At 46.7% G+C, this 22,068-nt stretch overlaps 1 protein-coding gene across 6 annotated transcripts in view; it reads right to left on the minus strand.

The window, feature by feature from the left end:
- Window positions 1–13,433: 13,433 nt before the first annotated feature.
- Window positions 13,434–22,068, minus strand: part of MINDY3 (MINDY lysine 48 deubiquitinase 3) — a 108,496-nt gene continuing 99,861 nt past the window's right edge. For all 6 annotated transcript variants that reach the window (XM_073581943.1, XM_073581941.1, XM_073581942.1 and 3 more), the window contains 3 exons: window positions 18,538–18,625; window positions 17,923–17,994; window positions 13,434–13,719 (listed from right to left, as the gene is read on the minus strand). In XM_073581943.1, the coding sequence (XP_073438044.1) occupies window positions 13,573–13,719; window positions 17,923–17,994; window positions 18,538–18,625 (307 nt within the window). In that variant the 3' untranslated portion in view covers window positions 13,434–13,572. The remainder of the gene's footprint in view (window positions 13,720–17,922; window positions 17,995–18,537; window positions 18,626–22,068) is intronic.

The raw sequence follows: 22,068 nt of genomic DNA on the forward strand, positions 1-22,068 counted from the left end.
GTTCTAGGGGAAGGTGAAACAAAACTTGTGGGTGAAGGGAGGTCAGTGATGGGAATGGAACTAGACACACTAGGAGGAGAGGACAGAGGTTCAGCGACAGTGGTCCCAAGTGTTTTTTGTCTCCTTAAACTGGCCTGCCTGGACCTCCTTGGGCCCAATGCCCGCATTGTTGGCCCCGCCTGGAACTTGTGGCAAATAAGGAATGTAGGACCCCCGTCTGCTGCTGTGCCTGCTGCTGCTCTGTGGTGGTGGTGGTCGTGCTTGTCCTTGCAGGAGGACTGGTGGCGGCAGTGATGGTCCATGTTTGCGGAGTGGTGGTGGCAGGGCTAGTACATGTTATAGTGCTGGCGGCAGGGCTGTTCCACGTTTGAGGAGTGGTCACGGTGGCTGTGCTCCAAGCATGCATGGGGGTGGCGGTGGTGCTCCAGACAGGAGCAGCGCTTGCCGTGTTGGTGAAGTGACCAGCAGCACTCAGACTTGTGGTGGTGTAATGGTGGGTGTCCTGGCTTTGAATAGAGGTGTCCGTGCAGTGGTATGCAGCACAAGTCGGTAGTGAGGTGAAGCGAGTCAATGGTGGCACAGTTGGAAATGACACCACTGACTGCTGCCCGTACCGATTATGCTGCATAGCCTGCAAGAAAGCATTGTTGCAGGCCTGCAGCACCAGGCCTGCAGCACACTCAGCTGTTGCTCAGGACTAAGGTGTTCCGCCATGCCCTTTTCAATTTTACTAAAAAATGGTGCGCTGGTCTGTTGAGGTTGGCCTCCAGACGGTCAAGGCTAGGTTCGACAGAGTGAAAGCGGTGTTCCATGTGGTTAAAATCGCTTTCCATTCTGCCTGACAGCGACTTGAGGCTGGCATTAAAGGCCTCGCTCAAGTGCATAAACTCGAGCAAGACAATCCTGTCCAAGGACCTCTGCCGCTGGCGGGTAGTGCCCGCATAACCAGTGGCAGAGACCAGGGACAGGGAAACACCTGATTGACCAGCTTCCTGGTCAGCAGCTGTCCGTGTTGCAGACATGCAAGGTGCTTCCTGGCTGTCGGATGGCTGAGACGGGTCAGAGGTCGACCGATGAAGGACCGCTTCAGGGCCAGGTTGCAGGGTGCTGCTCCAGGTGCTGTTGAAGAAAGGAAAAAGTCTTAGTTACTCACCGGTTAACGGTGTTTTTCGGAGTCCATGACAGCACCACCTGAGAGAGGGGATCCGCCCTTCAGGAACAGGAAACCTACAGATACAAAAGGGCGGCACCTCTCCCACGCATCAGTTGGATTACAGAGCACAAGAGGACCACAATGGTTAATGGCAAAATTTATATACAGAACTTTTACACAACTATTCCTTACCAGTGTACATACAAGAGGAAGAAGTGCACACCCAAATTTAAACTAAAGGGAGGGAATATACGGGTGCTGTCATGGACTCCGAAAAACACCGTTAACCGGTGAGTAACTAAGACTTTATCGGTCGTCCATGACAGCACCACCTGAGAGAATTACAGAGAGTAAAACTATTTAGGGAGGGACTACAGCCTGCAGTACCCTTATACCAAAAGAGAGGTCTGTGGAAGCACCCAAGTCTAGCCTATAATGATTATAAAAGGTGCTCGGAGAGGACCAAGTAGCCGCCTTACATATCTGGTCAATGGAGACTTCTGATCTCTCGGCCCACGAGGACGCCATGGCTCTGGTGGAATGCGCCCTCACTTTTGCAGGTGCCGGTCTGCCCTTTGAGGTGTATGCAATTGAAATAGCCTCTCTAATCCACCTAGCTAGTGTATTTTTTGACACTCTACAGCCTTTCCTGGGACCTTGATGGGAGATAAATAGGGCATTCTCCTTTTTCCAGGGGTCAGTAACCGCTAGATATTCTTTAAGGCATTCTCTAACATCTAAGGTGTGTAATTTCTCTTCCTTCTCATTAGCTGGATTAGGGAGGAAGGATGGAAGGACTATTTCCTGTGTTCTATGAAAGCTAGAAACTACCTTCGGTAAGTACGCCGGGTAAGGTCTGAGTATTACCCTATCGTCCTTAAACTGTAAATAAGGAGGACGCCTAGATAATGCCTGGATGTCGCTTACTCTACGAGCTGAGGTTAGAGCTACCAGGAAGGCTACCTTGAGGGACAGGTTTTTTATAGAGGCTGATGAGATGGGTTCGAATGGAGCTTCTGTCATGGCTGTGAGGACTAGGTTCAGGTCCCATGGCATGAATCTATCCTTCACCACTGGCCTGGATCTACCTGCTGCCTTGATGAATCTACTGATCCAGTAATTACCCGCGATGTTGCAGCTAAAGAGGGCCCCCAAGGCTGAAACTTGTACTTTGAGGGTACTAGTGGAGAGCCCCATTTCTAGACCTTTCTGAAGAAATTCTAAGATTTGATTTATAGGAGCCGAACCCCCAGCGACTACTCTAGAGTTCTTTAGGAATCTCTTCCAAATTCTGACATAGATCTTGGTAGTAGTGATCTTTCTACTTTTAAGTAGAGTGTCAACCAGGTCTGGGGAGAAGCCTTTATCTTTCAGCAGTGCCCGTTCAAACTCCACGCCGTCAGATGTAGGCCAGCCACCTGAGGATGAAAGACTGGGCCCTGGGATAGGAGATCCGGGATCTCCGGCAGGACCCAAGGATCGGACACTGACATGGTCCTGAGGCATGAGAACCAAGCCCTCCTGGGCCAAAACGGAGCGATCACTATAACTTTCGCTCTGTCTCTCCTGATTTTCCTCACCACTAGAGGTAATAGCGATAGGGGAGGGAAGGCATAGGATAGCCCGAAATCCCACTTTATCAGCAAGGAGTCTACCGCCAGGGGGTCTTCTCTGGGATTTAGTGAGCAAAACTGTCTTACTTTCCTGTTTTCTTTGGTGGCGAAGAGATCTATCTCTGGCAGTCCCCACTTCTGTACAATCAGGTCGAAGATAGAGTTTTTTAGGGACCATTCTCCTTGCCTTAAGAGATTGCGGCTCAGGAAATCTGCCGTGGTGTTTTCTTTCCCCTTTATATGTAGAGCTGTTAATGATAGGAAATGCTGCTCTGCTAGCTGGAACAGCCGTTCTGCTACATTCATCAGGGATTTGGAACGGGTCCCGCCTTGGTGGTTGATATACGCTACGGTGACCAGATTGTCGGAGAACACTCGCACATGATGGCCCTGTAGATACACAAGCAGTTCTTTAGCCGCCAGCTCTACTGCTGTCAATTCTTTCAAGTTGGATGACATCTCTATCTGATGATGCTCCCATAGGCCCTGGACCAGAATTTCCCCCATATGAGCCCCCCAACCGGAAGGGCTAGCATCCGTGGTGATTATGCGGGATATGTCATATTCCCAGGGAACCCCTCTGGATAAATTATTCTCATCAAGCCACCATTCTAGGGACTCCCTTGTGTTTCGGGACAAGGTTAGCTGGCCCTCTAAGTAACCCCCAAGCATTTTTTGATGCCTTAAGACCTCGCCCTGTAGAGTTCTTGAATGAAACTGGGCCCACTGGACCGCCGGGATACAGGAGGAAAGTGAACCTAGAAGGGACATGGCTTTCCTGAGGGACATGGTCGGGTTATTGGAAGCGTTCAGGACCTGATAGTGTAGGCGAACCAGCTTCTCTGGGGGCAGACGGCATTCCTGTTTTACGGAATCTAGGATGAGGCCCAAGAATTGTTGGATTCTCATCGGCTGTAACCGAGATTTTTTAATGTTAAGCAGCCATCCTAACCGTTCTAGGGCAGACCTTGCCCTTTGTAGCTGTTGCAAACAATGGTTAGCCGTTTTCCCTACAATCAAGAAGTCATGTAAGTAGGGAACTACTAAAATGTCTGATTCACGTAGATGGGCCATAACTTCCGCTACTACTTTAGTAAACACACGGGGAGCGACTGCCACCCCAAAGGGAAGGGCCGCATACTGGAAATGTTGAACTGACCCATCTAACTGCACTGCCACTCTGAGAAAACTCTGATGATCTGCATGAATGGGTATATGGTAGTAGGCATCTTTCAAATCTAACACCACCATGAAGCAGTTTTGAAACAGTAATTTTATTGTTGAATTAATTGTTTACATCTTAAATGGGCGTGTGACCAGGAATTCATTGAGGGATTTAAGATTTATTATGGTCCTAAAGGAACTGTCTGGCTTGCGGACCAGGAACAAAGGGGAGTAGAAACCTTTCCCCCTTTCTTCCTCTGGAACTTTAGTTAGGACCTTTTTATGGCAAAGATCCCGAACTTCAGCTTCCAGGGCAGACTGTTCTGAAGAGGATGACCTAAGAGGAGTGACCTTAAAACGATCTTGGGGAACCCGGGAGAATTCTAGTCGTAGGCCCGCAGCTACCACCCCCAGTATCCAGTTGCTATTAGAGATTAATGTCCAGGCCGGGTAGAAGGCAGCTAGTCTCCCCCCTACCGGAGCAACTAGTCATTGGGGCGGCTTTTTAGTGTCCCGTGCTGGACCTTCCTGGCGCCCCCCTCCTCCAAACATGAATCCAGTACCTCTCCTTTTGTCGTCCCATCTGCCCTGATCCCTGGACGGCCTCCTACGGAAATATCCTTTCCTGGTAAAGGGGCGTCTAAAAGAGGGGTTCGGCAGACTGGGGAACTTCTTTTTATCGTCCCCGGCCTTCTCTAAAAGTTCATCCAGGACGGGCCCAAACAGGTATTCGCCCTCACAAGGAATGGAACAGAGTCGAGATCTGGCCTGGATGTCTCCTGGCCAGCATTTTAACCAGAGAGCCCTTCGAGCTGCGTTGGATAAACCTGCGGTTCTAGCCGCCATCCTCGCAGAATCTGCTGACGCATCAGCCAGATAAGCAGCAGCACTTTGGATAACTGGTAAAGCTTTTCGAATGTATGCTCTTGAGGTTCCATCCTTCAATTGGGAATCCAGCTGATCCAGCCAGACCATCAAGGATCTGGCCGTACATGTGGCCGCTACCGCTGGTCTCAAGGCACCCGCTGACATCTCCCATGTTCCTTTCAGAAAAGAATCCGCTTTTTTATCTAGCGGGTCTTTTAAGGAGGCCATGTCATCGAAAGGTATGGAGGACTTTTTGGCGGCTTTGGCCACTGCCGCGTCCAGCTTAGGGGCCTTGTCCCATTTGGTTACCACTGGGTCATCAAACGGGTACCTTCGTTTGAAGGCGGGTGGCAAAGAACCTCTTTTTTCTGGCTTTTTCCATTCTCTATCTATTAGGTTCTGGACTTTATCATTCAGCGGAAAGGATCTGCGCTTTCTGGGATCTAGGCCTCCGAACATCACGTCCTGTGCCGAAAGTTCCGGTTTTGTGTCTGCTACCCCCATGGTGGACCTTACTGCTTTAACTAACTTATCCATCTGGTCTAAGGGAAAGCAGAAACGGCTCGAGTCTTCCTCTGAAGATGATGAAGTGGAGGCCGAGGAATCTGAGGAGATATCGATTCCAGGTGCGGCCGAAGACTCTGAACCCGAGAGGTTAACATCTCTTCCCTTAGAGGAGTCTTTTTTAGATAGGGCCTTCATTTCTGCCCTGATTATCTCCCTCAGGCTTGTGGTGAAGTCTGTTGTTTCTTCTGCCACCTGTATGGACGGGGAAGAGTGTAAGGGCCTGTCAATCTACCCCTAGGGTACCGTCCCCATCCAACCCCTACCGTTTGTCGCACGCAAGGCTGACACAACTTTTTAGGGTGGCCGTCTGGCAAAGGACAATTACAGAGGGCACATTCCCTGTGCTTCTGCTTCCCCGTAGCTTTCCTTGCCTGCGAAAGAACAAAAATAAAACACTGCATCAGGGTACATTCACGGAGATCTCTTACCCATGCAGACGAGGCAGGTACCGGGTCACGGAGGGAGGCAGGAGGGTCCTTTAGCCTGGAGGAACTTCTGTGGCTTTGTTCGCCCGTCCGTTTCTTCTTCTGCTGGCCACTCGCATGTAAATTCGCTGTGGCCTGTTTCTCTGGGCGCTCCTGCGCCTCGTCCTGCTGCTCTGTGGGGGCTTCTGTCGAATCCATTGCTGGGCCTTCAGAAGCACCCCAGCAGCGTCACCTCCTGCTTTTAAAGCCTCCCACAGTGTCCGGGTTAGCAGGGCTCTGGCGCGGCACCTCCCCCCCGGGTCCTCCCCCCCCGCGACTCCCCCCCCCCCCCACACGCTCCGTCTCCCCCCCCCCCCCCGGGGCCGCGGACCGCCCCAGACCGCCGAGCACCGGCGGCGCATCCCGGAAAGCCGGCCGGCACCCGACTTCCGGTTTCGGCGTTCCCGGCCCCGCCCCTTCCGCTGTGTCACTTCCGCCGCGCGATCAAGGCCGCGGGAGCGCGCGGAAAGGAGCCGACACGGCGCCCCCGGCTCCGGATTGCCCGCCGCCCCCACATGCGCCGACCTGCGCCCGCCGAACAGGCGCGACCACCAGCCCCCGGCAAGAAAGGGAGAGAGAGAGAGGAGCAAGCGGAGACCGGGTGAATGCAACAGGAGGGGTTCCAGGGGTCATACTTACCTTGTGCCGGCCCTATGGAGACGGCTGTCCACCGGACCCTCTGCTCCAACCACTGTCGTGGTGACCTACCCGGCCCCACCGTGGCGCATCCAGGGACCCGAGCTTGACCGAGGTAGGAGACCCCCCCGCTACCTGGGTCGGTCAGCCGGCCTGGGAATCCCTCGACGACTCCATGATGGACCATCTGTAGGAAGTCCCGTCCTATAGGAACAGGAAACCAACTGATGCGTGGGAGAGGTGCCGCCCTTTTGTATCTGTAGGTTTCCTGTTCCTGAAGGGCGGATCCCCTCTCTCAGGTGGTGCTGTCATGGACGACCGATAAACATTACTATCATGCATTTACAAGAAGCATCAGCTGTGGAATAGAAAAACACAGATTAATAAAAATAAAAACCCAAAAATTATAATACTTACGCTCTGGTGGCAAGGACCCGTCTTAGGAACTGCAAATCTCGATAGTACCGGTATTTTGTTCTGGTCCTTGCCGCTGAACCACTGCGAACCTGCCCCTCAGCATGAACATCAGTGTTGAAGCGGTCCTTGATCGAGCGCCAACGTGTTCGGACTTTGCTCACTGTTGGAAAAACAAACAAAAAACATTTAACAATTGTGTATGATGCACGATATATGCTATCACGAAACCCAACAGTGCCATCACGAACAAGAGTCAATGCGGCACAATACAGCGATACAATACCCAAAGCAGTCACTGTTGAGCCAGATGACACTGTTGGGGTTCCTGCTAGAATATATCTCGCTCGAAACCCAACAGTGCCATCAAGGACAATAGTCACTGTGGCACAATACAGCAATACAATACCCAAAGCAGTCACTGTTGAGCCAGATGACACTGTTGGGTTTCCTGCTATAATATATCTAGCACGAAACACAACAGTGCCATCAAGGACAATAGTCACTGCGGCATAACAGAGCAGGGAAATACTTACTAAACGCCTTTTTGGAGGTTGCAGTGGCGCTGTCCCAGCCATCCATCAACGCTGCGGCCACCTCATTCCATAGCCGACGGGTCACCACATTGTCCTTGTACAACCGGTCACGGCTGTCCCACAACGGGGCACGCTCCTGGACCAAGCGGATAAGGTGCTCATTATACAGGTAGACGTCTTCAACCCGTTGTGGAACCTAGACAAAAAACATTCATTAGAATATTCGAATTTTGTGTGAATAAAAAGTTAAAAAAGATCCAGAAAAGAGGAAAGATAGAAGATAAAAAATAAAGGACATTACAAATCATTTGATACTTACATTCCGTATCACCACCGGGACTTGGCTTGGCTGCTCATGCTGTTCGCCCTCACTAGTCACGTCCGCTGAAGATGACGATGTCTGAAAAAAACCCAACAACAATCATTAGAGATTTTGAGAAGCAGCAGATATACTTACCAAACGCACGAAAATAATCACCTCACGGACTGCTTGCGCCAGTTCCTGCCGGGACAGTGAATATTCAGATTCCAAAGACATACTGCATGTAAAAATAATACAAAGCATTAGTACATATCCAATTTAAAAGGACAGGCATACATTTTTAGATGCAATAATGCTCACATTCTTGCCGCTGAAGCTGGAATTGAAAATGGGGTCTTCTTTTGCAGTCTGTCTGCTCTCCAGGCTGTCTCTGTAGTTGTGGTACAGTGCTGGCAGACACCTACTTTTATACAGACATGAAGTTTTTGAAGCTGGGGGTTTTTATAACTTGTCTAACCAATGGACACCTAAAAAACGCATGCGCAAAAAAAAATGCATACTTGCGCATGCCAATGCGCACGTATGCGCACCATAGACCATAATGGTAACTTTTGCGCAAAACGTGCGCATGCATTTTTTTTAAGCGGTTGGGCGAACCAAAAAATGCAACATGTAGCGTCTGGAAATGATGGACGCACATCTTAAAAAACCGCAGCGCACGAAAAATGCATATGTGCGCATGCTAATGCGCACCCATGTTAAATATAGGTAAAAAAACGCATGTGCACGTAGGCGCAAAAACGCAGCGCAAAAAATGCAAATGTGAAACCAGCCTTTCATCCTTGCCACAACAAAATGACCGGCTTAGGCTGGTTTCACACTTACGTTTTTTTGCGCAAAAAAAGCATGCTTTTTTTCCTATACTTTACATGGGTGCGCATACACATGCGTTTGAACGCGCATGCGTTTTTTGTAGTGTGCGCTCGGGGGCACAAAATGCATCCTGTTGCATATTTTGTGCATCCAACTTGTCCCAAAAAAAGCATGCGCACGCAATGTGTTTTCTTTCACCCAAACACCCATTATAGTTTATGGGTGCGCTGACATGCGCATGGTAATGCGCACGTCAGTGCAAAAAAACATGCTCAAAACCGCACACAAACGCATGATGCGTTTTTTATGTGCGTTTGCACTGCGCACGGTGCGCAGCACAAAAAAACGCAAGTGTGAAAGTAGCCTTACATCATTTCACTGATTTTTTTTCCTTCACTCAGAAGAAAGTAGTGACAAGGACAAGGCAGCTGATATCATTCGGTCATGCGGATTGGATCGTAAGATGCTTTGAATTGTGCTAAACTTCAATCATTGAGGAGACAAGAACGGGCGGCCATCAATCAGGATTTGGCCCTGATGATGATATCCTGCTGCCGGGGTGAAAGGCAGAAGTCAGGAGAAATAAGGGTCAAGTTTGGAAATATTGAGGCTTTACATAAATTTGATGTATTTGTGAATAGAAGTTGATACATGTAACCAGAGGAACATCTGAGGATCTAAAACATTGAAGCAGCACATTTTTATAAAACACAAAAGTTGTATCAGTCTTAAAAGTTTTGGCCAAACAGCTGTGTGGGGCACTGCCTAGAAATGATTGGGGCTGAGCTGTAAAACCAATCACGACCTATAAAGGAGGGTGGCGCTGTTTCTGTGGGCCGAAATTAGCCTAGTCTTTAAAGTAGTATTTCCATCATACATATTTATGGCAAATCCACAGGATATTTTATACTCTCTTCATAAGCCATGGTATACCTGATGAAGAGACCCGAGAAGCCTCGAAAGCTATTAAAAAGGCATCAACCACTGAGGACTCGCAAATAATATACACACAAATATATATATTTTTTATTATTCTTTTTGTATTTTTTTTTATCTAATGGCTAACAGTGCAAAGATATGTTTCCTGTGAAAGAGGAAATAATATAAAAAAAGACGTGCTTTTCGACCACATAAAACGAGAACAAAAATTGTGCACACATATCCTTATCAGTATTTGTAAGCCCAAACCAGGACAGGAACAATCATCGGAAAAGTATCATAGAAACTCGTCTCCACTTCTGGATTATCACCCACTCCTGGTTTTGGCTTTCAAATACTGATGTAAACTACTGACCAAATACTGAACGTGTGAACGTGGCCTTAGACTCATGTGCCAAAATACCATAAATAACCCCTTTAATTATATAGAAAGCCTCATTTCTACATAGTGTATTGCAGAAAATAAAGTTGCGTTGATGTTGACTTTTAGGAGCGATTGTTCACCTGTCCTTTTTTGTCTTGCTTTTTTTGCAGACCAATTTTTCACAAAATTACAAAAAGTGTCCGATTTAGATCTGATAATCTGATAAAAATTACAAATTCAAGTCTGGGGAGAAAATAAAATGAATAGCATTCAGATATCATCAGTGTTGAATCCTAGAGCTGTGTTTTTTTGTTTTTTTTTAATTTTTCCTATTTAATGGGTTGGAGATGCTTTTTCTTTTTTTTTTTACATCGAGAAAAAAAACAAAAACAAAAACAAAAAATGCTGCACCGATGGTAAAAAATACGAACCAAAATGCAAATGAAAATGGGAATAGAGTGATCTAAAGCGATCTGGTTTTCTGGTATATCTAAAAAAAAAAAAAAAAAAAAAAAAGTGCCATTCTTTCTAAAAGCAGCGAACTTTAGGTGACTTTTCATTCATTCTCCCACAGATTTATCTATAGGAAGAAAAAAAGAACAGAAAAAAAAAAAAAAAAAAAAAAATGATGTGCTGAAAAATGCCACAAAAAAAAAGCATGAAATTCATAACGAGCAAAAAAAAAAAAAAAAAAAAAAAAAGTGTGAAGGATGACAAAAGCAAATAATGAGAGCAGTGTCCTAATCCTGACCTAGAATAACCCGGGCTTTACAGAACCATAAGATTGAGTCAGATGAATCAGAACCATTCATGTGATCTTCAAGGTCTGTGTCCGAAAACAAAGAGGTTGTGAAGAAGCAGCGGAGGATGGCCGGACGTACGAGCTTCCTATTTCTGATGCCAGGAATCCTCCGGAGGAAACTTATAAGAAGTTACAAGGTAAATGGGAATATAGTTAGGAAGGCCAATAGTGTATGGCGTGTTATCTTATTTTCCCCCCCCCCCCGGTGTCTAATGTAGCAGTGAAAAAACTGTCCAAGCCTGTAAACTTTTTTTTAAACTTTTTTTTATTAATCATAAAATTAAACAAAAAGAAAAATCAAAAATAAAATCACAGATCAGGAAAAAAAAACAACAAAAAAAAAAAACAACAAAAAAAAAAAATTTATTTAAGGCCAGCGACATGAACATAATAAATAGTGGACCTCAGTCTTACAGTACCAGATGTTTTTCATGCATTTTACACAGGAATGGAATAAGCCGCGGCTCCGAGGAATCGGACAGAAGGCGTTTGGCAATAATTTCATTACAACAAATTGGAATGAATATTATAATGAAAAAAAAATAAAAAATATATATAAAAGTTACAATACATGTCTGGTCCATCCCGCAGTATAATGGGCTCAGAAATAAAAACACAGAGGGCCAGATTAATTAACAGTAACCGATGGCAGCCAATAGGAATCCATCTCATGTTAGGAAAGTGATCTGATTGGTTGTTAAGAGGAAACTATGAATTCGCGTTTTTCACACAAACGTATTTTTTAGAAAAATCGTATATTGAAGGACGAGATGGAGAACGACGAGGCTTGAGCTCTTCTCTCCCGTCAGTAATGTCCGATTTAAACACGACTTAATACACAGCCCCCCTCCGTTAAGGACTCTGAAGATCTAAACAAGTCATTCCATTCATTTTAAGGGGCACCATGCTGTTGTTCATGTGTCCTGTGGTGGCGCTGTAGAGGAATTGCACACCCTGTTTCAGGTTCCAGCTAATCAATGGTCCCCGCAACAATGAGGTTGTAGAAGCCGCCATAGATAATCTTTTAGTGAAACCTCCCCTTTAAGAGGACCTGTTACTTGTCACAAATATGCAATTTTTTTGCCCTGTGTAAACGCCGCTGTTCTCCTGAATCCGGCGATGTTTCTCTTTTCTTCCTGAGCCTCTCCGTTCCTGAGATATGGCCTCCTTTTCCCTGTAGATAAATCTACTCTTGATGCCAAGTGGGAGTAGGCCATAGTGCTTCTCTGTGGGCGTAGTCTTTGACAAGCCATGCCCACTTGGCTAACTAGGCTAAATTTATACACATGGAAGAGGAGGCCATATCTCAGGATCGGAAAGGAGTAGGAACAAAAGAAAAGCATCGCCGGATTCAGAAAAACAGCGGCATTTATAAGAGACTAAAAAAAAAAAATACATATTGATGGAAAGTGACAGGTCCTCTTTAATGATAAATTAGAAGGACAGAGGATACGGACACTCAATATCATGTCAGTTGTATGTGTTACGTCTCCGAACAGATGATTTCCATATATACTCATACAATTAGAATTCTGTAGCTTCATTTCTTAGATCTCTTCATTCTGCCGTTCCTCTGTTATTCTTCCTGTAAATGTAAATACATTAGCAAACTTATCACCCTGTGTTACCATTCTCCTTGTCATTAGGATGTGCCCCTATGTACTCCGGCAGTATGAGTAAACCATGTTATACGGGGTAGGAGAACACCCTTTTGACAAGAGAAATTAGTAAAGGCCAGTCGGTAAGTTATTTAGACATTTCCAGGAGGAAGAACCAAAAATAAGTAACTTTATAGAAAATTTATTTATCCCAGGGGAGTCTCTACATTACTCAGACTCGCCGAATACTCTTCCCCGACCGCATTAGATGATATTTTACTGTTGCCCTGAACCCCATGTAACACCATTTCAGACCCAGAGGGCATATAGGGGTAAGGCTTTAGGACCATAAGACCAGATGCGAATACGCTCCTCTACTTAAAGGGGTATTCCAGCCTGAACACGTTATTTCCTATCCACTGGATAAGCGAGAAATGTTAGAATGGTGTTGGTCAAACTACTGGGACCCTCACAGATTGCAAGCCCCCCATACTCTCCTGTCCGCAGGGCCATGGTTAGAATGAGGTGAATGGAGGGGAAGTTGTGCACATGCCCTGCAGCTCCATTACTGGCTCCAAGTTTTTTTTCTATTTACTTAAATGTCGGTATTTGTGGATTAAAAAAAAATAATGGAGCTGAATTTCAACATTTTTAAGTTTTACAGTATTTTTTGCGAGCTTTTTGTTTGCACACTAAACGGTGATGTGATCTATGATGAACTTTAAAAAAAAAAAAAAAGCTACTACCTCTCCTATTGGACTGAACGAGCTCACTGACAGATCCTCAGTTAACTCATTCTGCAGACAGCAATAGACAGAGGCTACAGAAGGGAAACGGTGCAAATTTTTTAAATGGAATCCTATTACAAAAATGATTGCATTTAAGTAGCAAACTAGCAAAAAAAAAAAAAAAAAAAAGTCCACAGTCACAGAGAGTCCCTTTAAGATGTCCAATAGACAGCTTTGTCAGTGTCACGGATGTTAATGGAGCGGCAGGGCGCATGCACAAACCTCCTGCTCCGCTCCTGGAGGCGATAACTTGTACATTTAGGTAAAATGCTGCAGATCACACTCGGATCACTAATACCGTGTCCGCTGGCTATATATCCTGTACCCCAAAAAGAAGAATGGCACCCCCCTTAGGAAAACAAGGAGAAGATCGAGTAGTAATTGCATCGTATATACATTATACTGCGGTTTATTCTTTGATCGAGACCATAACCTTCATAAGAACATTGAGAATTTCCAGTTAACAGTGAATATTCCGTCCCTTCCATCGCCTCGCTTGGATTGAGTGATCATTGGTCCGTTGCTCGTATAGTCAGTTTAATGATGGCGGCCGGTCCGTGTTCCACAGAAGCTCTACGTACGGCCATTTGGTTTGTAGACAGCGTTTGATGGGGGTGTCGTCGGTCTGTAATCTGGGGTCTTCAAAGCCCATGACGGCGGTTCCTTCAATGTAAACGACCTAAATAACAGAAACAAGACGACACACAGTTAGGTCCATATATATTTGGACACAGACAACATTTTTCTAATTTTGGTTCTAGACATTACCACAATGAATTTTAAACAAAACAATTCAGATGCAGTTGAAGTTCAGACTTTCAGCTTTCATTTGAGGGTATCCACATTAACATTGGATGAAGGGTTTAGGATTTCAGCTCCTTAACATGTGCCACCCTGTTTTTAAAGGAACCAAAAGTAATTGAACAGATTAAATAATTGTAAATAAAATGTTCATTTCTAGTACTTGGTTGAAAACCCTTTGTTGGCAATGACTGCCTGAAGTCTTGAACTCATGGACATCACCAGACGCTGTGTTCCCTCCTTTTTGATGCTCTGCCAGGCCTTCACTGCGGTGGTTTTCAGTTGCTGTTTGTTTGTGGGCCTTTCTGTCTGAAGTTTAGTCTTTAACAAGTGAAATGCATGCTCAATTGGGTTGAGATCAGGTGACTGACTTGGCCATTCAAGAATATTCCACTTCTTTGCTTTAATAAACTCATGGGTTGCTTTGGCTTTATGTTTTGGGTCATTGTCCATCTGTAGTATGAAACGACGACCAATCAGTTTGGCTGCATTTGGCTGGATCTGAGCACACAGTATGACTCAGAATACCTGAGAATTCATTCGGCTGCTTCTGTCCTGTGTCACATCATCAATAAACACTAGTGACCCAGTGCCACTGGCCGCCATGCATGCCCAAGCCATCACACTGCCTCCGCCGTGTTTTACAGATGGTGTGGTATGCTGTGGATCATGAGCTGTACCACGCCTTCGCCATACTTTTCTCTTTCCATCATTCTGGTAGAGGTTGATCTTGGTTTCATCTGTCCAAAGAATGTTCTTCCAGAACTGTGCTGGCTTTTTTAGATGTTTTTAGCAAAGTCCAGTCTAGCCTTTTGATTCTTGATGCTTATGAGTGGCTTGCACCGTGCAGTGAACCCTCTGTATTTACTTTCATGCAGTCTTCTCTTTATTGTAGATTTGGATATTGATTCGCCTACCTCCTGGAGAGTGTTGGTCACTTGGTTGGCTGTTGTGAACGGGATTTCTCTTCACCATGGAGATTATTCTGCGATCATCCACCACTGTTGTCTTCCGTGGGCGCCCAGGTCTTTTTGCATTGCTGAGTTCACCAGTGCTTTCTTTCTTTCTCAGGATGTACCAAACTGTAGATTTTACCACTCCTAATGTTGTAGCAATTTCTCGGATGGGTTTTTTCTGTTTTTACAGCTTAAGGATGGCTTGTTTCACCTGCATGGAGAGCTCCTTTGACCACACGTTTCCTTCACAGCAAAACTTCCCAAATGCAAGCACCACACCTCAAATCAACTCCAGGCCTTTTATCTGCTTAATTGAGAATGACATAACGAAGGGATTGCCCACACCTGTCCATGAAATAGCCTTGGAGACAATTGTCCAATTACTTTTGGTCCCTTTAAAAACAGGGTGGCACATGTTAAGGAGCTGAAACTCCTAAACCCTTCATCCAATTTTAATGTGGATCCCCTCAAATCAAAGCTGAAAGTTTGAACTTCAACTGCATCTGAATTGTTTTGTTTAAAATTCATTGTGGTAATGTCTAGAACCAAAATAAGAAAAATGTTGTCTCTGTCCAAATATATATGGACCTAACTGTAAATATCGGATATACTGGAAGAAGACACATGAAAGGCAACCCGCAGCCAGGCGTCACCCTTCTAATGAGGTTAGTGACCCTATAAAGAGGTTTCCAATTGCTTGCAGTTATTTTCTAATCCCACTGTATCACAAATCCACGCACGCCAATCGGTTCCATGGGAGTGCGCCAGATCCAGCCTGGCGCGAGACTTCTCGGATTAGATGGCGTAGGTGACGTCATCCACATGGATCACAGGCAAAGGGGCCGGTGCCAATGAGGACGTCAGGATGGGACGGACAGGCCCAAGGGGTGCAGATTTGCGTTGGGTGTGAGATAAACTACTTTTTTTTTTTCTTATCAGGTGTGCCGGACTGCCCGGGGGAAATGACCCCTCTGGCACATTGTTTTCAAAAATTCCTGTTTCTAAAAATCTGATTTTAAATTTCAATTTTGTTTCACTTATTCCTCAGCAGCAGTTGTAGATCGTCGGCTTTATCGCTCCAAGTACCAGTGAGTCACTCATAGCTTTCAGCTGCTGTACTTCTCACTGGTTTTCAATTTATACTTTTTGTTATATAAACATTTTTTATATTACTTTTTTTTTCAAGCTTTCTATATATCTTGTCTTATCTGTATTGAAAAAAAACAAACAGAAACCTTCATTTTAAATTTCACAATGGTCACAAGGCCCAATATTAGATTTATACTTCCTGTTTCTTAAATGGCTTTTCAGCAGTTTCAGTATCATCGCAGATAAGATAACGATGAAAATTTAACATTGCATACACTAAATAACAGGACCTGCAATAGGTGATGTCACAGCTCACCTTCTCCTGTACAGTGACTGATAACATCTCTATACACAGTAGATAACAGGAGCCACTACTTACAATAGGTGATATCACAGCTCACCCCCTCCTCCTGTAAAATGACTAATAACACCTCTATATACAGTAAATAACAGGATCCACCATTCACAATAGGTGTTGTCACAGCTCACCTCCTCCTCCTGTACAATGACTGATAACACCTCTATATACAGTAAACAGGATTCACCATTCATAATAGGTGATGTCACCGCTCCCCTCCTGTAAAATGACTGATAACACCTCTATATACAGTAGGTAACACAGAATCCACCACTCACAATAGGTGTCACAGCTCACCTCCTCCCTTTTCAATGATGTTTGCCCAGATCAGAGCATGCTCATTGAACACTTCCACACAGTTCAGTAGGGTCATAGCCAGGCTATAGCTTCTATTACCTATCTGCATAACAGAGTTTAGATATAATGTTCCTAGTGACCAGTGTGAAAATTGCAAGTTTTTTTTTTTTTTTTTTTAATAGTAAGATGAACAAAATAAAAATGCATAAAAAAAAAAAAAAAAAAAAAGACCACAGTGCAGGGCTCTTTCTCCCATCACTTCCCGCCCTGTACATTTTCCAGCTTTCTGTAAGACGTATTAAATGTTCTTTTTTTAAACCCAAATTTGAAAGAGTAACGTCAGAGTGAAAGCTCGAGAATGTAAAAAACTAAAAAGGACGACATCCACAATCTCACGTCACTTCGCTGCTGTTTATTTCCTCTTGTTGTCACGGTTACAGCATCGCATAATCTCTTCCGTGCTGGAATGCAGCACGGCGGCGGCAGAACCGCAGCCAATGGCCCTGCGGAACATTCTCCCACCTGATGGACGCGCGCTCCTACAATCCGCAGCGCTGCATCCATCATCTCCCGTCTTACTGGACGACATCGCTAGAAACAACTCCGCTACCTTCCAAGGTGTCTGATGCGACCCTCCTGCTAGACAGGTCACCTCTCTTAACCAGCTCACATATTTTGCATTCTTTTTCTCCCACGGGACATTGTCAGTAAGACTCCACTGGTTTCCTTAAAGTGGTTGTCCTCCTTTCTGAGTCTTGTTTCCCCCCTAAATGCAAACAATCGGTTTTGTAATTGGGTTTCTTCACAAATCTTGCATCGTTTGCCTTCTGTGTGTTCCACGCTCTATTGTTGGCGGCTGAATAAGTTAACTGAGGATCCATCAGCGAGCTCACTCACATTGAATGACGGGAGAGTTTCTATGTGCCAAGATTCCTGATGCAGAAATGAGCGGCACCGGAGAAACTCTTATTAAACAAGTAACCCAAGATGAGAGCAGGACAGGGAGGTCCTCCACCATCACGGCCTCAATTTACACCTATGTAATCTATGAGACGGCCCAGGTCACCGCGCGGCTTATAAATATATGAAGAGCTAAAGTCACGGAAACACATCGCCCATAGCAACAACAAGTGATTGATGGCCCAGGATAATAGCCCTGTTACTCCTACACCCATCACCAGGCAGCGGCTGAAGACTCGGCACCGCAGACTCGGAACTGTTAAATTCTTCCGAGGAAAAATGAGAAGAAACATAAGAATGTGACGGGGAGAGATAAGACGTGTGATGACACAGAGCACGCCGCTGAGAACATACAGAGCCCACCAAACACGGCCAAGGAGGAGAGCGCACACCACTAATGGACGTGTCATGGGAAACATACCTGCTCATTATGGCTGGACTGCCGCAATCCGTTATAATGATACACAACAAAGGAGTCGGGGACTCTGGAACCCTAAAAAGACAAACAAAAAAAAAAAAAAAGATGAAGTTTTAAATCAGTATTGTATATGTGTACATACATGAGTGTATGTATGAGTGTACATGTATGTACATAAATGTACGAGTGACCATGTATGTACGCGAGTGTGAGTGTACATGTAAGTGCATCTATTAAGTGTACATCTATATGTACGTGCGTATGCGTGTACAAGTGTCTACATGCATGTTTGTATCAGTGTGTACATGTACATACATGTATGAGTGTTTAGATGTGTGTGTGTAGGAGAGTGTATATTTAGGTGTACATTTGAGTGTAAATTTATGTACATACATGTGTGTACATGTGAGAATGTGAATGTGTATATGTATGTACGAGTGTTTACATGTATGTACGTATGACTGTGTTCATATATGTGTGTGTATATATGTGTCTCCGGTACACATCAGAGTTTATACATGTACTGTATGTGTGGATATATCACGTGCATTTATCATTTTTCCATATTTTTGCATTCCGCCCACAGAAATCACACACGGCTTCAGCCGTACACAGTACCTGTTCTGGGAAAAACTCCTGGAGGAACGGGCCCAGTAATATGATCCCGAGGCCTTCTGGGTCTAATTTGGTCTTCATGAGGTTTACGCTAGAAAACATTGCAGAGCAGACAATGAGCGGGGCAGCTTGTGGGATACGACGGGGTGCCGCGCTGCGCCTCTGCCAATGAACGCGCTTCTATTTTGGGAAGTCCAGGAACGCGTTCATCTGAATGGCATCTCGGTCGCCAATATGGGTTTATTTTCAGACTGCATAATCTTATGATTAAAACCAAAACTGTGATGATAATTTTGGGAAACAGAACCTTATTAGGAAAACATTTCTAAAAAAAACAAGAGCGTGCGAGTAGTACGCGAGCGCGGGCTGGAAACGCAACAGGACTCGAGGGCGGCGAGCCAACGACGGGTGATACAGACTATGTGTAATGCTGCTGCAGACACAAAAGCAACCCGAGCCAAGACCCTACAGTCGCTCCTCACACCGGGCCCTATAAATAGGAAGTCCGCAGACCCCAACTAGGGCCCACTGTCAGGTCAATGGCCGGGGGGCCAAACTGGATATAGTCACTCTATGCATCATCTTTTATTTCCCCAAAGAATGAACGGCCGACCCAGGCTACGCCATCACTATGTGGCTGACCAATTCAGCCCAGGGTCACCACGGCCACCCAAGTCTAACGGGCAGGAAAACACTGCAGCCCCCTGTATAATCGAGAGGCTGGGGAGCCGATGTGCAATGAAAGCCTAAAGGGGCCACAGCCCAGGAAATTTTAATCTTTTTGCAGCCGACTTTCTCGGAATCCTCACAAAAAGCAGATGAACATTAGACATGGAAACATCGGTCTAGGTGGGTCAAGTGGTTCTCTCGTGTTCCTAAAGGCTTTACTTTGTGAATTTAACATTGGGAAATCGTCCGTCCCCTCCAATAAGGACGATGCTGTTGCCCGAGGGTCCCGTGAGAACGGAGCCCATTCACATAACCCTGGATGGGGAGGCGTCCGCCTGCTGGAAGCGCAGGTCACATGTGGCCGGTTTGGGTCTGTTGGAAGCAGCGTATTTACAGAAACTTGCTTACAACTTACATGGTTCGTGTAAATACCTGAAGATTAATTGCACATGCACAGAAGACTTATTTCTCACATGTCCCTTATTTTAATTAAATGCACATTTGTTATTTTCCAAAAATAAAATAAATAAAAACAAAAAAAAACCAAAACATCAAGTCTATGAAGTGGAATTATATAAAAATGCAATAAGTGCATTCAGTTATCAACACAGATTATTTACCCCAACATTACAGGGAATCTGTCAGCAGGTTTCTGCTAGCCCATCTGAGAGTAGCAGGATGTAGGGGCAGAGACCCGGATTCCAGCGATGTATCACTTCCTGGGCTGCTTGCTGTCATTTTGATAAAAATTGCAGTTTTCTCTGCTGCTGATCCATCAGTTCCCGAATGCTGAGCCCGGAATAACTCCGCCCACATCACTGACTGGCTGGTGTACACTGTGCATAAGCAGAAAGCAGCCAATCAGTGGTGGGGGCGGGGTTACACAGAGCAGCAGGACTAAGAGCAACGAGGCACCTAGTAATGTAATGAGAATCTCCAATCTTCCTGCAGCTGCCATGTGGTTCCCGTGTGCCCGCTACTTAAGAGAAATGCATATTCACTGCGCTCCACTCCCATTGGCGTGGAATGTGGTGAATATTCATTTCCTTTAGTATCGGGGACACGTGAACGCCGACAGCTGCAGGAAGCCGACGCAGACACCGTGCTCGCTACTAAAGAGTGAGCAATGAATACTCACTGTAATCCACGCACACAGTCCCGGCATGCAGAGCAGTGAGTATTCTGACAGCTGTCCTTAAGCTTGTAAGCAACGCATGACTTCCCTGCTATGTGCTGCTTACAAGCATGAAGCAGCAGCGAGGGAGCGGACGAAGGCAAGTGTAATGGGTTTTTTAAAAATGTTTTCTGATGGAGCCACGCATACCAGGCTAGGGATGAGGGGGACCACGTATACAAGGATAGGGATGAGGGGGCCCTGCATACCAGGCGAGGGATGAGGGAGCCGCGCATACCAGGCTAGGGATGAGGGAGCCACGCATACCAGGCTGGGGAAGAGGGAGCCACGCATACCAGGCTGGGGATGAGGGAGCCACGCATACCAGGCTGGGGATGAGGGAGCCACGCATACCAGGATGGGGATGAGGGAGCCACGCATACCAGGATGGGGATGAGGGAGCCACGCATACCAGGATGGGGATGAGGGAGCCACGCATACCAGGCTAGGGATGAGGGAGCCACGCATACCAGGCTAGGGATGAGGGAGCCACGCATACCAGGCTAGGGATGAGGGAGCCACGCATACCAGGCTAGGGATGAGGGAGCCACGCATACCAGGCTAGGGATGAGGGAGCCACGCATACCAGGCTAGGGATGAGGGAGCCACGCATACCAGGCTAGGGATGAGGGAGCCACGCATACCAGGCTAGGGATGAGGGAGCCACGCATACCAGGCTAGGGATGAGGGAGCCACGCATACCAGGCTAGGGATGAGGGAGCCACGCATACCAGGCTAGGGATGAGGGAGCCACGCATACCAGGCTAGGGGATGAGGGAGCCACGCATACCAGGCTAGGGGATGAGGGAGCCACGCATACCAGGCTAGGGGATGAGGGAGCCACGCATACCAGGCTAGGGGATGAGGGAGCCACGCATACCAGGCTAGGGATGAGGGAGCCACGCATACCAGGCTAGGGATGAGGGAGCCACGCATACCAGGCTAGGGATGAGGGAGCCACGCATACCAGGCTGGGGATGAGGGAGCCACGCATACCAGGATGGGGATGAGGGAGCCACGCATACCAGGCTAGGGATGAGGGAGCCACGCATACCAGGCTAGGGATGAGGGAGCCACGCATACCAGGCTAGGGATGAGGGAGCCACGCATACCAGGCTAGGGATGAGGGAGCCACGCATACCAGGCTAGGGATGAGGGAGCCACGCATACCAGGATGGGGATGAGGGAGCCACGCATACCAGGCTAGGGATGAGGGAGCCACGCATACCAGGCTAGGGATGAGGGAGCCACGCATACCAGGCTAGGGATGAGGGAGCCACGCATACCAGGCTAGGGATGAGGGAGCCACGCATACCAGGCTAGGGATGAGGGAGCCACGCATACCAGGATGGGGATGAGGGAGCCACGCATACCAGGATGGGGATGAGGGAGCCACGCATACCAGGCTAGGGATGAGGGGGCCACGCATACCAGGCTAGGGATGAGGGAGCCACGCATACCAGGCTAGGGATGAGGGAGCCACGCATACCAGGCTAGGGATGAGGGAGCCACGCATACCAGGATGGGGATGAGGGAGCCACGCATACCAGGATGGGGATGAGGGAGCCACGCATACCAGGCTAGGGATGAGGGGGCCACGCATACCAGGCTAGGGATGAGGGAGCCACGCATACCAGGCTAGGGATGAGGGAGCCACGCATACCAGGCTAGGGATGAGGGAGCCACGCATA

Source organism: Dendrobates tinctorius, unplaced genomic scaffold (assembly GCF_039654945.1).
Source record: "Dendrobates tinctorius isolate UK_male_01 unplaced genomic scaffold, ASM3965494v1 ptg000070l, whole genome shotgun sequence".
Taxonomy (NCBI): Eukaryota; Metazoa; Chordata; class Amphibia; order Anura; family Dendrobatidae; genus Dendrobates; species Dendrobates tinctorius.